Genomic DNA, 16,445 nt, shown 5'->3' on the forward strand with positions numbered 1-16,445 from the left:
AATCTGAGATTTAACAATTCATTTCACTATCATCATTAAAATTCAAAGTGGCATTGTCTCTTTCTAGTCATCTTCTGATTAAATAATTTTGAAACATCTTACTTTCAATTTTAATCTCTTTGACATTATGGGGAGAAAATTTTTTAAAGTTTTGAATTCTTATAAAAAAACTACAGGAAGACTACAAAGATCAATGTCTCTCATTATTCTACGTTCTTGAAAGATGATGCAACAGGTTTGAGTGATACAGTAAGAAAATTGGTGTATGCATGCTCAGTAACTCAATTGTGTCTAACTCTGTGACCCCATGGCCCGCCAGGCTCCTCTGTCCATAAATTTTCTAGGCAAGAATATTGAAGGGGGTTGCCATTTCTTACTCCAAGGAATCTTCCCGACCCAGGGATCGAAACCTTGTCTCTTGCATCTCCTGAACTGGCAAACATTCTTTACCACTACACCACCTGGGAAGCCCAAGAAAACTGGATAATTATATAAATGTAAGTTTTCTAGTAGGCACATACAATATAAAGAGAGGTAAAATTAATTTTAGTGGTAGACTTTATAAGCTGTAGCATCTTTTAACACATATCTATATCAAAATGATCAGTGAACTATTTTATATTCTTTACTTTTTAGTCTAAGTCTCTGAGATCTAATATGCCGTCTGCATTTATAGCACTTCTCAGTTTTGGATAGCCACATTTTAAGTACTCAGTAGTTTTATGTGTCTATTAGATACCATATTAGACAGCATCATGTTGGACAATTCCACCATTTTTCCTTTTTAAAAACTGAAGTCATTGCGTTTTCGATCATTGAATTGATGTTAGGATAAAGTAATTTCTAGAATGATAAAAAGTACAGTGTATCAAATATGGAAAAAATAACTAATATTCCATACTGCACTGGAAATTTATGAAAGGGTGTGACAAGCCCTTCAATAATTACACTAAACACAGTTTATTCTTTTTGAAAAAAGTAGTTTCAGAATTCTTAAGAGTTCAAAGTTAAAAGAATAAACAGACTGATGAAAAAATTAGCCAAACACCTTAACAGACATCTCACAACAGAGAAGTGAAAAATAAATGTATGAAAAGATGCTCCACTTAGGTCATTAAGGACATGTGAATTAAAACACTGAGATACCACTATATACCTTTTAGAATTGCCAAAATTCAGGACACTTATAACACCAAATGTTGGTGAGGATATGGAAAAACAGGAACTGTCATTCATTGCTGATGGAAGGTACAGCACTTTGGAATACAACTGGACAGTTTCTTATCAAATTAAACGTATGCTTATCATACAATTCAGCAATCACACTCTTTGGTATTTTCCCAAAGGAGTTGAAAACTTATGTCCACGTGAAAACTTGCACTCAGGTGTCCATAGCAGCTTCGTACGTATTTGTCAACATTTGGAAGCAAACAAGATGTCTTTCAACAGGAAGTGAACAAATGAAGTAGTATGTCCAGACTATAAGTCATAAAGACACGGAGGAAATTTAAATGTATGTGTATTACTAAGTGAAAGAAGTCCACCGGGAAAAGACTATATACTGAAGTGATTCTAGCTACATGACGTTCTTAAAAAGGCAAAATTATGGAGACAATTTTTAAAAATTTTATGGACAGTAAAAGTTTCTATTTTGAGTTTTGGGGAGGGAGAGATGAATAGGTGAAACACAGAGGACTTTTAGGGCAGTGAAGCTACGTATTATATCATAACAGGGGACACGTCATCATAGACTACTACACAAAAGTGAACTCTAATGTAAACTACAGACTTTGGGTGATAATGATGTACCAATGTCATTTTCTCAGTTGTAACAGGTGTAGTACTCTGGTGAGGGAGGTTGATAAATCATCAATCTGTGGAGTCCAAGGGGATCTCTGTACTTTGCTCTCAATTTTGCTATGAACCTAAAACTTCTTTTAAAAAAGTCTTAAATTTTTTCTATGCATTTCAGAAGACCTCTAAAAGAGAATAAAATCATGAATACCAATCCATACAAATGGTTAGAACTGCTCAAAGAGATAAATGACAACTGAGTCCAAAGTGCCTTAATAGTATATTAAGGATTAACCATTTTCACTGCTATTTCTTCTTTTTCTGGCAGCCCATTATCTTAACCCTGTCATTTTAGGGGATCTAACATTTAAATTTCAAGAAATAAGAATTGGAGTCTTTCAGTACCCCTAATTTAAGCTGAAACAGCCTTACCTATAAGAATGCATCTATTCATAATGTGATTACATCTATAAATAGAAAAAACACAGCGCTTAGTAGCTCAGACATCTTTGCGACCCCATGGACTGTAGCCCACCAGGCTCTTCTGTCCATAGGGATTCTCCAGGCAAGAATACTGGAGTGGATTGCCATGCCCTCCTCCAAGGGATCTTCCCAACCCAGGGACTGAACACAGGTCTCCCACTTTGCAGGTGGATTCTTTACCATCTGAGCCACCACGGGAACAATATATATAAATATTGTATATTATATATGTTATGCTGAAAGTTGTTTCTGAAAGGTGATATTTAACAATTTAAAGGGGAACATGCCCAGACCAGAGCCCACCAACTGCAATGCTGTTCCCACATACAGTCAGGGCCATCTGCATCTAAGCCTGCAGTCCTGAGGAAGTCCTTGCTGAGCACCATGGAAGTCACTAAATTAGACATTAGGAATATCTGAAGTCTAGTCCTTGTTCCTAGAGAAGGAAATGGCAACCCTCTCCAGTACTCTTGCCTGGAGAATCCCATGGTGGGAGGAGCCTGGTAGGCTACAGTCCATGGGGTCGCAAAGATTTGGACATGACTGAGCGACTTCACTTTCACTTTTCAGTCCTTGTTCCAAAGCAAACTCATTCTGACCTCAGTCAAATAACATATTACATCTGTGAGTGTCTTATGTGCCAAAGCAGGTATATAAGTGTAGTAGTGTAGTGTGAATCACTCAGTTGTATCAGACTCTGTAACTCCTATAGCCCACCAGGCTTCTCTGTCCATGGGATTCTCTAGGCAAGAATGCTGGAGTGGGTTGCCATTCCCTTCTCCAAGGGATCTTCCTGACTCAGGGATTGAACCCAGGTCTCCTGCATTGCAGGCAGACTCTTTACCACATGAGCCACCTCCCGGTTTTTAGACTGGCTAAAATAAGAAAATAATGATTTTTTTTTGTTAACTGTTAATATTTGAATCTCTCTAATGTTTCTTGGGGATCCTTGGCATCTTTTCCTCTACCTCAATAAAAATAAGGCCAAAGGCCAGACAGGCAGGCAGACAGACAGATGCATACATCAACACCATTTCTCAATGCAAATTTTATTTATTTTTTTAATTTTATTGCATGTCCTGGCAAACATTAAGTGGCTTGTGGATTTGCCTCTGGGTCATCCAAAGCCCATTGCCCCAAATTCCAAAAGACAAGCAACTGAAACTTAAAAAAAAAAAAAAAAAAAAGCATCACATCTATAAGGAAAAAAAAAACCAACTTTCAAAAACATTAAGAAAGCATATAAAACATTTGGCGTTGACTTAATTTTCACAATTATAAAAATAATAAAAAAATGTAACCCTTAAACATTCAACACCCCACATACTGTATTTTAGGGGAATATCAAGAAAACAAAAGGTAAATGGATTTAATGAAGAAAGTTCTATCTTCCATTTCCATTTCTAATCAATGTCAAACAAAAATGTATCCATTCTTCAGCCAACTGTAATGTATTGTAATGAGGCCACATTAGAACTCCATTAAGCCCATGCCCCCTTGTCTGTCCTTAATATTCTTTCTCCCCTTACGCTAATTACTCATACACTCAAAAAACATTAAGTTGCAACCAGGATGTGAGAGGCCAGTAGTTGTGCCTCGCTTTGGCTCATGCCAAACCCATGATGTACATACAGTACAGGAATTTGAGTCCTTAGTGCTACCCGAATAGTGCTGAGATAGCTCAGATGTCCTATGTTTATTCAAACACTCAGGACAGTCCAGGAAGCCATTTGTCCTTCTAGCATTGCAAAGGCATGGCTTTCATTCTTCCCATCAATAGGCTTTCAAACCTGCATGCTTGTTCCACATATTAGCAGTGCTTATTATCATTTATGCACAATAAAACTTTGAAATCAAGGACTCACTCTCTTTAACATACAAAATTAAAAAAAATAATAAAAAAACAACTTTCCCTTCCCCCCATCTTACAGTAATGGCATTTTTTTTTTAATTTGACATTGTAGTTTCACTAAATGGTGTTTCCATGAAAATACAAAAACAATAATAATAATAAAAAAAAATCTCAACGATGGTTCTGGAAAACCCACTATCCCAAGAAGAGAAAGATAATAAAACACAATGTATGCAATTTCACACACAAAATATATATACACTTTTCAGGTGAAACTCATATATTTTTGAGCCACATTAGCCCTTTTGCACTTTAAAATAAAATTGGATGCTTATGTGCAATGATAGCCCTTTACCAAAAGGCACAGCAGGCTTTTAAAAGAGCTCATTAGCAATATATACAAAATACTTGGTTTTGTGGTTTGAAAAAAAAAGTATCTGCTATGAAGTATGTTTCTAAAAGATGTACAGGAATATCTCCATTTACACTTTTATTTTTGAATCTGAAGACAAGTCTCAGCTTATGTGGTTCAAGCAACATCTCCAATGGTAAGCTTGCCCTCTGATCTGCTGGGATATTTTTATGCATGTGCACAGTCCAGAAGAGAGATGGACGGGAAGTTGGGTTCTCACAGTGACTTTCAATCTAAGTAAAACTAATAGTATTCAAAAAGATTAGTGATGCAGTGATACAACTAATGCTACAGTAAAACTGATCTCATAATTTTACATTTTCCAAATCAATACCCCTATTTTAAACCCTGAAGACAAAAAGATCAACAAGCCTTTATAAGCAGAATTTTATAGAATGTGAGGGTCACTAGAGGAAACATTTACCAAATAATACTATTTATGTTTCAAAGAGTCTTCCAAGTGCTTCAATTCATGGTTTACTGAGATCTCTTACTGTTTAGCAGAGATGCAATATCTCTGTAAGATTCCTGTTTTTCCTGGATATTCTTAATACATATTAAAGGTTTATTGCAAGAACTAGACAGGTGCATTCATCCCAATCAAATCAACCTTAATTTGCTAACCTTAAGCAAGGGTAGCAAATATGTAATTGAGTTAATCAATCTAGTTGTGAAATTTAGTTTCCAAGCTTTTGTACTGGCAGCTAATGCTTTGCCAATAAATACTGAGAGTTAAGTAAATATGAGGAGATTGCTGATATACCAGGACACATGGTGTCAGTTGCTACTGAACTGGCTGCAATGACTTTTTAAGGATTTTGGCCGTTATTCACATTCCCCAATCCCAACCAAGAGCAAGGGAGGATATTGCTTTTCTTCTGGTGAGTGAGAGTGTAAACATGGACTTTTTCTTGTAATTGAGCTATATCACCCCGAAGGCAACCACCATCAGTAGCAGAGATATCAGTAACATAAAATACACCAACGTAGAGAATCGTGTACATAGGTATCCAGTCTCACCCACATAATAACAAATAGATCAAACCAAAGGTTGGATGTAACATGTGTTTAGCATCAAAAGAACTGAAGGCACCTACATGTCATTGTCACTCACATACACTATCAAGATCTAGATACCTACTACCATTCATGGCTGACTTTGAGAGAAGGCCCATAGATAAGCCATCCAAAACAAGTAAATTAGAAAGAAAAAAAAAGGTGATAAGTGCAACTCCATTTTTTTCCTTTAAATTACATTTTAAGCAATACTCAATGCCCCCACCCAAAAATACATACTGTATATTTATATATTTATATGCATAGTCTTAGACTATAAGGGTGAAAATGCTTTATAAAAGTCAATGAGAGCTCTCTGCCGCTTAAGGAGACACCCACTGCTTTTTTGCTCACTTCTGCATAGCCATGACAATTTCGGTCCTGCAAACAAGGGAGCTGAAGGCTTAAAGCCAGAAAACAGAATCAGGCACTAGGTCAGACATTAGGTAAAACGTAGCCTCTTATTTCTCCTTCCCTTAAGGAACCAGACCGAAAAGAGGAAGGAGAGGAGCTAAGGAGAATGCTTGGCTGGACAAGCAAGAGTGCCTTGTTGTGGGGGTGGGGGAATAGGGGGTAGGCAGATGGGAAACTGGGAAGAGGGCACCACAACTGCTCAGCTCACTCCCCCTCTTCTTTGATACGTTGTTGCTTGTTGCGACGAGCATCCATGTCAAAGTTGAAATCATTCCACTCGTCTCGGGGTGGGAAGGAGATGGTCTGGCGGAGGGTGAAGCGCACAGCGTCAATGACACGCTCACCCCGGGTCTCACTGGAGCCTACGCTGACTGTGGAGGCACCACTTGGGGTCCGCAGGAGGTGGGGCGGGGAGGAGAAGTCGTGGAGCTGCCGGTGGTCCAGGATGCCTTTCCAGATGGCATGTCGGAATTGCTCAGGGATTTTTAGACTTGCCAAATCCTGTGCAATAGGGAAGTGAATCCAGGAGAATTAGGACAAAGAGAAAAATTAACATTCAGTACACACCATTTGGCTCCCCAATGCTTGGCTTTAATTGACCTGCATTTATTGAACTCTAAATTCGACAATAAAATCAGCTCTTTATGAAGCTTCAAGATATATGTAACGAAGCACAGAGATATAGCCTTGAGGTGTCATCTCTTCTTGTAGAGTATTTTATTTATGCTCTGTTGGTCTCCATTTCCTCATTGGTAAAATAGAGGTAATATTTAGATCACAGAACAAAAATCCCCAAAGACATCAGGTAAAGGAATCTGGCAACTCTCAAATCTACCTGGCTCTAATCACTAGAAGAAAGATATTAATAGAATGCTACCATTTCTCATATGAGGAGATAGGGAAAAAAATTACAGATACTAAATACTTTCAACATGCCAGGCATCCAATTAATCATTTTTTATTCATCTTCCTATTTAATGCTAAGATTTGTGGTTGGTATTATTATGCCTATTTTATAGACGGAAAAGCTGAAGATCAGAGACGTCAATAAATCTAAAATTATACAATTAAGTGAATGAACTGGGAACTCAGGACAGCCTCTGAACCTGTAACTGTCCTAATGGTCAAAAGGTCTTTTGGTGTTTGGATCAATCATGGTATCAAAACACACAGTATGTGTCCATGTTCTATGGATGGGGGCAGAAGGCATTACAAAGATGATTGATCTTAACTAACTGTGGTAGCATCTCTGTTTATCTGCATTAGCTCTTCATTAGCCTGTTTTAGTGATGGCTGGCATTTTTTTATGGAGCAGCATGGTAGGTAGAAAGAACATTGTGCTTGGCATCAGAAGACCTTGGCAGAAGCTCTTATTCTGTCACTGACTAGCTAGCTCTAGACCTCCCTCAAGTCATTTATTTCCTACTGGCCTCAGTTTCCTCATTAACAAAATGGGATACAATTCCTTTTTAGGTCAACATATAATGTGGACTCATATGCTAATGTGGATGTGAAAGTATATTGCACATTATAAAGCATACTATGTAAATCTCAGTCATCTGTATTATTACTATGTTATATCATGATTAACCCATTCTTGCATCTTAGAGGGAACACTTATAAAAACACTGAAATTTAACCATATTCTTTCCAGGGAAGTATGTGAAATAACTAAGACTGGTGTTGAGAGACAAGATGAAAAGTAAGTGTCTATTTCCAGTGATGAACAAGAAGCTGAAGTGAGGATGCAGAAATTAGATAGCCTCCCAATATTTCTTAATTTGGAAATGAGCAGGATGAGTACTCTAATTTCCTATTCTAGCAGGAGAATATATTATAAAGAAGTTACTCCACAAATAGATAAGTCAGCATACCTCTGTATGCTTCTGAAACTCCAAATAAATCCCAAACTCTCTGAAAACTAGGCTCCATTGAACTGCATTACTCTCTGGATAGATCTGAACTTATCCTGATGGGCGGGATAGCTGTAGCCCAGAGCCTGGCTCAGGACCTAGCTAACACCAGCAGAGATGGACTTGTGGAGAGCATCGGCAGATCCTAAAAACCAAACAGGCATCCTGACACAGTCCCCACTGGGGAGAAGTGGAAGACAAAACTAAAAATACAAGGAAGGGACAAAGTTCCTGTTCCATCATGTAAGGTTCTCAAACATAGTGCAACACAATGACTTGTGTCAAACTGCCTTCAATGGATGGACATCATTGTGAAGTTCTCAGAAACCTATTGGAACGTATTCCTAAAGCTTTCTATGTGTCTTTTACTTGCAATTTCTTCCATTAGGGAGCAGCAGCCAGGGGTGGTTGAGGGGTGAAGAAGGGCAGGCATAGGGGCAGTACAGCATATGCTCATTACCATAGGGCAGGGGTGTTCTTACACTGCATGGGCTGTCTCTGGCATCGGTGCTCAAGGAGGGGGGCAAAAAGAGGTCTCAACTACAGAAGCAGCAGCAGAGGCAGAGAATCTCTTCTTCCACCAGCCCAAAGGGCCCTCTGGAAGCTAGAAGGGAGGACAGTGAACCCCAAACAGAGCAGCATATAGCGTAGCCTGGGAGAAAAACCAGATTGCTGTAAACCAGAATGAAATGAGCTCCCTCCCACGTGAGCAGTAGTTCAAGAGGTACTGTAGAAGCAAGAATAAGTTCCCTCCCATCCAGGTTGCTCTAAAGGCTATCAAAGACAGAAGGCAGTGATTTTGAACCCAATTTGATTAACTGAGACCCAGAGAAGCAAAGTGATTACACCATGTTCTTATCACCACTAAAAAGCACGGCTGGGACTTGAACCCATAACCAGTGATCTTTCCCAGGGGTCAGGGATGCCTGGACCCTATTCTGGTAGATTTGATCATGAACAAACATATGGTTCTTATTGAGAGACACAGCTCAATCCCCTATCATGTCCTATTTTAAGGAAAGGCAGAAAAGTTCAATTAATAGGGTGAAAGGCCAGAAGCTTACACCTCAGGGTTCTATTCCTGGTTCTGACATCAACTAATCCAGACAAATGACTATACTGTTGTCCCCCCATGTTTTAAAGTGAGAATGACATCACTACCTTCTTGCTATCCTCCCTGGGATCTTACACCAATTAATGAGAACTTCCAGAAAGTCCTCTGAAGTCTTCAGAGATCATATATTCCTTGAAGGTGGGAATCAGATCTTTTTCCTACTCTGCACATAGTATGCATGTAATAGAAGACTGCTGACTGATCAGACAAGCTGAGGATGGCTGAGTCCTGAGCTTCTCAAATGTAGAGGTGGAGGTCTGGGGATCTTTCTAATATGGTTATGGGTTTCATCAAAATTGAGGATTGAGAAACAGGGAATTCAATTACAAGGTGGATGTCACCAGAGGGAGGAGATTAAGAAATAAAACTCAAGAGAAAAGTCTAACAGTTACTTACATCCATGGAGTAATGCTCAATCTGATAGATGGTGGTCAGCCCCTGGGTCGTGAAATAGTCCAGACATGATGAACAGCCCAACCTTGCTAAGAAACTGCAGAGGGAGGAGGGAAGAGGAAGGAGGAAACAGAAAAAGAAAGTTCACCCCAACTGCATTGGCAAGATAAAGGAAAACCCAACATTTTTCCCTGGGATGCCCTACAGAAGAGACTAGGGGTATATAAAGTATATGTGGGGCTTTGGATTGGAGGTTTGGGGGTGATTAGAAGGCAATGGCACCCCACTCCAGTACTCTTGCCTGGAAAATCCCATGGATGGAGGAGCTTGGTGGGCTACAGTCCATGGGGTCGCTAAGAGTCGGACACGACTGAGCGACTTCACTTTCACCTTTCACCTTCATGCGTTAGAGAAGGAAATGGCACCCCACTCCAGTGTTCTCGCCTGGAGAATCCCAGGGATGGGGGAGCCTGGTGGGCTGCCGTCTATGGGGTCGCACAGAGTCGGACACGACTGAAGCGACTTAGCAGCAGCAGCAGCAGCAGCAGCAGTGACATGAACTTTAATTTAGATCTACAGAGATTAAAGTCAACTGTTCAAGGATTCCTGCAGAGCAGAGATTTTTCAAATGATGGATGAGTGGAGTTCCAGGGGTTGCATGTCAGTGCCTTAGGAGCCATTGCAGAGGGTGAAAGGAAGGAGTCCAGTGCTCAGGTTTCCAGTCCTCTTGCCTCCTGGCTCTTTACTTCAAAAATAGCGTCTCCACTTTGATTGTCTGTATCTGAGGTTTCTGAGAATGGTTTATGTGGCTAAGGAAAAATTGTGGGCCACTATACTGTGAAGTCATCAATGCTCTCTGATTTATGTCCTCTTCAGAATACAGATCCCCTTCTTTTCTTTCCTGGTCTCAGATCAGTACCACAATCATCACAGAGCCAAATACTGGATGGGATGAGACATGCACTTGGCCGTCTTTCTGACCGACACTGCTAATGCTGCTGGATCAATCATGTGGGCACCAACACCTATTATTCCAGCAGCCAAGTGAGAAAGTCCTTCTGCACATGAAGCACGAGCAGATGCCAGGTGACAGGCATGAGATGTGGACACCTACACTTGCCTCTGCTGGAAACAAACTTCTAGGCTTCATGGCTTTCTTTCTTCTAGCTATCTGAGCTCCCTTTCCTGGAATGTCCCTGTTTCTCATATGACAAAGCAGAAGAGGCCACTGGCTTCTTGAGAGTCCCTGTCATTTTTGCTAGCATTCAAACTTTTTGATGGACATTCAGCTTCAAAATAGTGATCCCATGGTGGTTGAGAGCTATGAGGCCTAGAGAGCAGGAAAGGGAGCAAGATAGCAAGTTGACTGCCCTTTTGGGAACCCCAGCCCTGAGCACCAATTTAAAGGTCACACTGACTGTAAAAATATGATGGAGGAGTAAGGGAGTAAGTGAAGATGGAGAAAACAGGCATGGACGCTTATACGCCTATAAACTCACATTTTCACTTTTTCCCATGTTGATTATTATGGTTACTTTGATTAAATACTACTGGTGACTCCATAGATTACAGATAACTGAACTTGAACCACAGGGTTGCTTCTTTCTTTCCAACTATGCTATTCACTTTGACAGTGTCCACCCTCCACCACCCAGAGATGCTTAGGACAGGCCCCCAGGGGACATGCTGTGGACTCACCTGACAAGGCTGCAATCTGTGGGGTACGGAGGTGGGGGGGTGCAGTGGGAGGTGGATGGCATGGAGAGTGGGGGAGGGAGGGCTTGGGTAGGGCTGAGTCCATTCATGTCTCCAGCCATTGGCATGTGGGTGCCCATCATAGGAACTGAACAGAAGCAGGAGGAACAGAGAGGGTTACTGCTGTTATCACATACCAGCATCCCAGTGGTCCATCTCACCTGGTTTAACGTTACCAAGGGCCTACTCTACCAGCCTTCCTTTCCAGTCTTATCTCTTACTACACCCCTCTAAGCACCCTGCATCTCACTGAACAGAAGAGTTACCAAACTCCAAACTAATGACATACTTCGTGACCATGGTACATGCTCTTGGAACAATCTCTTCCCATTTTGTTTTCTACTTCTACTGCTCTGTCTCCTTCTAATACTTGCTGCTCCTGATGTTAATACCATTCTCCTTGTATTTGCCTTCCTGAGTTATATTTCTGCCTCCTTCACTAGGCTAATCTCTTTAAGCATGGAGATTAGACCTGATACATGTCTGGTTCTCCGGAGACCCAAGCACAGTGCCTGGCATAGAGCAGATGCCCAGAAACTTAAATTATCTGAACAAATGAACAAATTCATGAATGAGAAGGGCCCTTTGGCTACTGGTTTGGGAATGAGAGAATTCACTGCAGTATTTGTAGGGAACCAAATGTCTCAGAAGGAAGGAGGCAATGAAAGACCCTAGCTCTTTTTTTTCTGGTCCATTTCAGGATTATGTTTGGGAACAACACCAACTTGGACTGGTTTCACTCACTTATAGAGAAGAAAAGCTCAATACCAATAATAATTATGAAACAGATTTTGTTTTTAGGTATAAAAGAATATAAAGCACAATAACATGTCCACAAAAAGATGAAGGTAATTTGCTTCTATTTTAGTGAATTATAGTTTACCAAAGGGGAAAGGCCTCTACCACCAGCTAGTCAGCTAGTGAGCACAGGCCAAGAACATCTCATCAGTTCCCCTCTGACTTTCCTGATGCCATCAGAGGAAAATTAAGCATAAATAAGGAAAAAAGGACACAAACTGTTACACAAATGTGAAGGATCATTACCACTATCCCTATTTTGTCATCTCAAAACAAAGTTGAGGACTCTAAGATCTCATCAGAGAGAAAGCAAAAAAAAAAAAATAATAAATGGTTCCTTCTCCTTTTATTGCCAAAGTAGTAGACCTATTGAGGGGTCAGGTTTAGTCCTAGGATGTATTTGTCACTAGTCAGAGAGTGGTCTGGCTCTAATGTCTGCATTGCCACACCAAGGAACCAAACCTCATATACCTCTGATGTCAATACAGTCTGAACAGGTACTATCAGAACCAGAGAGAGTCACAATCCGAGCCTCCCTGCCTGGATGGGAGCAGAGTTTGGAGGAGAATGGGTACATGTATATGTGTAGCTGAGTCCCTTTGCTGTATACCTTGAAACTGTCAAGACACTGTTAATCAGCTATACTCCAATATTAAATAAAAGTTAAAAAAAAAGAAAACCCAGTCTCTACAAGGCAACAGTGAAACGCAAATTTGAAGGATTGATAAAAAACATGAGGATTTCTAGGATAAGACTGAGGCACTGCTTTATGAGGGTGATTACAAGACACATGGGATGTATTTAGGCTTTGTAACCCTTCTGTATTTTTACCATCTCACTGTGTGTTTGCTATCTTTTTTTTTTTTCTTTCAAGTTTGGATATCCACTCTGCTAGATTAAGTTCTAGTGGACAAGCTAATTATATTCACAGCAAACCTATGTACTGATCATCATCCATTTCCAGGCTCAATTCACACATTTTCTCTTATAGTTATACTTAGTTGATATGAGGAATCTGTGTGTGAGTAAATAAAAGGGAGGCTCCTTTCCCTATGTTGATTCTTTAATAACTGTGTATGGGATGAAGGGGACGAGTTGAGAAGACCAAAAGTGTGGAGTCACAGACTGATAAACTGTTAAGTGTGCAGAATGATAATTTTATGAATGAAAATTGAGCATTAGATCAGAGAGGTGACTTGTCCAGAGTTACACAGCTAATACTGCAATGGAGTCCAGACTACAATCTGTTTTCTCTAGATTTTAAGTCCACCGCACTATGCTGCTTCCAACAAGTTGGCCAGGTTTCCTACCAATAATCTCAAAGATTGTAGAAGGTGGGTCCCCATCCAGGTTGGCAGGAAGCAGACTGTTCTTTCTACAGATATCCTTATCCCTACTAAAGGAACAGCCTTCTCCATCTCTACCAATGTGCTTTGCAATGAGTCACAGATCTTAAAAGTGAGACAACTTTGCCCAAGAGAAATTTAAGCCACTCAGCTTCGATCTGTCCTGTCTCTTTGTGCCTCCCATACAGCTTCAGAGCAAGCTTCCCTGATCCCAGAGCAGAGTCTTCCACTACACTAGCCCTGCTGGTCCTCCAGCTGCAGCTCAAGGGAGATGTTCTTACTGTTGGCTCCCATGCCATCAGGAATGGTGGTGGGAGTGAGGGCGTTGCGCTGCTGAGGGTTGATAAGCTGGCTCACGGAAGGCAGCTTGTTCATGCTGTTCATTTTGTTCAGAGGTGGGGAGCTGTTACCGTAGGAAGACTGAGACTGCATCGAGGTCCTGGGAACACAAACATGGAAGTATGGTAAGCACAGGATGCTGAGGAGTGGGGACCGGTCATTTCCAACAGGTCTCAGATTAAAACATGGCCCTAACTATACAGGTGTAAAAATATTCCTCCAGCGCAATGACAGGAACTTATTTGTGTTTCCATCTGAGAACCTCTCCTGCTTTGGCAGGGATCACAAAGCTATCATCATATCATATGTTTCCTATGTGACTACAGGACAGAGATGAGTATCTTCCTAAAGCATCTCCTTTGTGAGAGGGGAAATCATTGCATCTTCTTTTCCCCCTTTTGTTTTCTCCATCCCTCTCAAGGTGAAAATCAAAAAGGGAAAAGAACTGAGTGAAGACCCAAAGGCTTATGAAAGACATGGAGATGGTGAGCTCAAATTGTGGCCGAGGTGTTGCGCCTATAGCTGGAGCTTGGCAATTTGGGATATGTAGAAAGTATCCATAAAGCCAATCAAACAGGGCATTTGGCAGCCATCATGCAGAGGCCTCAACATGGAAACATGCCTTCTCAGCTTAGCTGTTCCTGGGCCATGAGGGAGCCCATCAGAATACCAACGGCCTCTCTGCACAGAGGGAATCTGAGAGTCCAAACAACTGTTCTGTTAAGCTTCCACAAGTCTCTGGGGCATGTGTGTGTGTGTGTGTGTGTGCGTGCAGGTACTCAGTTGTGTTCGACTCTTTATGACCCCATAAACTGTAGCCTGCCAGGTTCCTCTGTCCACAGAATTTTTCAGTCAAGAACACTGGAGTGGGTTGCCATTTCCTACTCCAGGGGATCTTCCCCACTGAGAGATCAAATCTGTGTCTCTTACAAAGGGAAGAAGAAGCACAGTTTTCCATTCAGCATGACTTCGATTTGCAAACTAACTAGAACTGGTTTGTCCTACTATGTATTATGGCTTCCCTGGGCACAGTGGTAAAGAACCTGCCTGCAGTGCAGGAGATGCAGAAGACAGGGGTTCAATCTCTGGGTCAGGAAGATCCTCTGGTGGTGGGCATGGCAACCCCCTCTAGTATTCTTGCTGGGAAAATCCCATGGACAGAGGAGCCTGGTGGGCTATGGTCCATGGTGTCACAAACAGTCAGACAGGACTGCAGCCACTGAGAATGTACATGGCACTATGTATTATATTATATATGATATTCCCTATTCAGCTGCCATTCCTGACTTTAAACTAGTGATTTCTACCAGAATTAGGGGATATAGAGTCAGAAATTCAAGACTTGAGTCTTCCTTCAGCATATATTAGAAAGCTATAGGTCTCTGTGCAAGCCAGTAAACACCCCTCACCAGAAAACTAAAATGTATGTAAACTAAATATATATATATACTTACTGCATGAGTTAGATGCTAGACATGGGGAAACTCATAAGAAATTATCTCATCTTTGAGAAGCTCATAGAATAGAGGATATATGGTGATTATAATCCAACCAACCTTGTAGAGCAATGGCGATAACTGAACAAGATAAGATGAGCAAGAATTGTACACACTATCAGACACTATCAGACATTTACAGTGAGTAATCTGTGCCCATAAAATGAAGATTGGGTTGAGCATGTAAAAGGGGAAAACCTCCCCTATGACACTTTTCAAATAAGATGTATTATTTTGTTCCTATTTGTCTCCTCCCTGTTGGAGCCATACAAACTTGCATAATCAAGTTTTGTTTGTGTGTATATCAGATTTAGAAGGCTCTGTACATGAATCCAAGTTCCAAACAAGCACGGTATAATAATGTCTGAAAAAATAACAAGTGGCTCTAACACCTGAGTGCTACAGAAGTGCTAGGCTTGGACTTCAAAGCTGCCACTCTGCATCCTCCATAATTACACAAAACATAGAAGCCTCCATCCGTATCACTGAATGAGCCTTGGCTAGAGGAATTCAAATAATAGGCTATATTTGCATAAATGAACACAACAATTAACATGCAATTGACAATTCAGCTGTATTTTACAACTGCTGCCTTAAAGCGGGAGGGTACTGATTTCTCACTTTAGCCCTCCTCAAGAAAACAAGTTTAGATCCTTGTTGAATAAACAAGTGTTTATATAATAAACTCTCCCAATTCTAAGATTCTTCACATTACCAAGCTCTCCTTTATCCATTTTCTGAATGAGTCTCACATGGACATGGGATGGCAGGGTAGCGATGGGCAGAAATGATAATGCCTGTTGTACAGATGGGTAAATATAATACTTTAAGAAAAATGGACCCAAGTCACACACGGCTCTAAATGATGAGCTGAGAGGGCTCTTCTCTTAGTCCAAAGCATTTCATTTCATTTTGCGGCACCTTCCCAAAAGTAAGTGCAATAGGTTATATAATCAAGAAGTAGGTAAAGTAGTGAGGGAAACATAGGAGGCTGAGATAGAGCATGGAACAAAGGACAGAGTAAAGGGAGTCCTAGCTATCCCCAGGTCCACTCTACCCCTGTGCAGAAGCCTTGCATGAGTCAACACGTTTGAATATACCTAGGAACATCTGTTAAGTCCATACTGAAGTCCAAGAAAGCTCAGAGTAGGATGACCAAGAGAAACTTCACTAGGCGCTTCTTCCTTTATCTTTATCCACCACAAGTAACAAAGATGCCGGGCTGCCCAGACTCCAGAGGCAGACTGGTCCTCTGTAACCTAAAGAAATGTCTACTTATC

At 40.8% G+C, this 16,445-nt stretch overlaps 1 protein-coding gene across 11 annotated transcripts in view; it reads right to left on the reverse strand.

Moving 5' to 3' along the window:
• Nucleotides 1-3,310: 3,310 nt before the first annotated feature.
• Nucleotides 3,311-16,445, reverse strand: part of TP63 (tumor protein p63) — a 264,867-nt gene continuing 251,732 nt past the window's right edge. For 7 of the 11 annotated variants that reach the window (XM_060419332.1, XM_060419328.1, XM_027957355.3 and 4 more), the window contains 4 exons: nucleotides 13,612-13,769; nucleotides 11,130-11,274; nucleotides 9,435-9,528; nucleotides 3,311-6,512 (listed from right to left, as the gene is read on the reverse strand). In XM_060419332.1, coding sequence (XP_060275315.1) covers nucleotides 6,216-6,512; nucleotides 9,435-9,528; nucleotides 11,130-11,274; nucleotides 13,612-13,769 — 694 coding nt within the window. In that variant the 3' untranslated portion in view covers nucleotides 3,311-6,215. The remainder of the gene's footprint in view (nucleotides 6,513-9,434; nucleotides 9,529-11,129; nucleotides 11,275-13,611; nucleotides 13,770-16,445) is intronic. The other 4 variants (XM_027957366.3, XM_060419362.1, XM_060419359.1 and 1 more) reach the window with 2 other exon arrangements.

This window comes from Ovis aries, chromosome 1, assembly GCF_016772045.2.
Source record: "Ovis aries strain OAR_USU_Benz2616 breed Rambouillet chromosome 1, ARS-UI_Ramb_v3.0, whole genome shotgun sequence".
Taxonomy (NCBI): domain Eukaryota; kingdom Metazoa; phylum Chordata; class Mammalia; order Artiodactyla; family Bovidae; genus Ovis; species Ovis aries.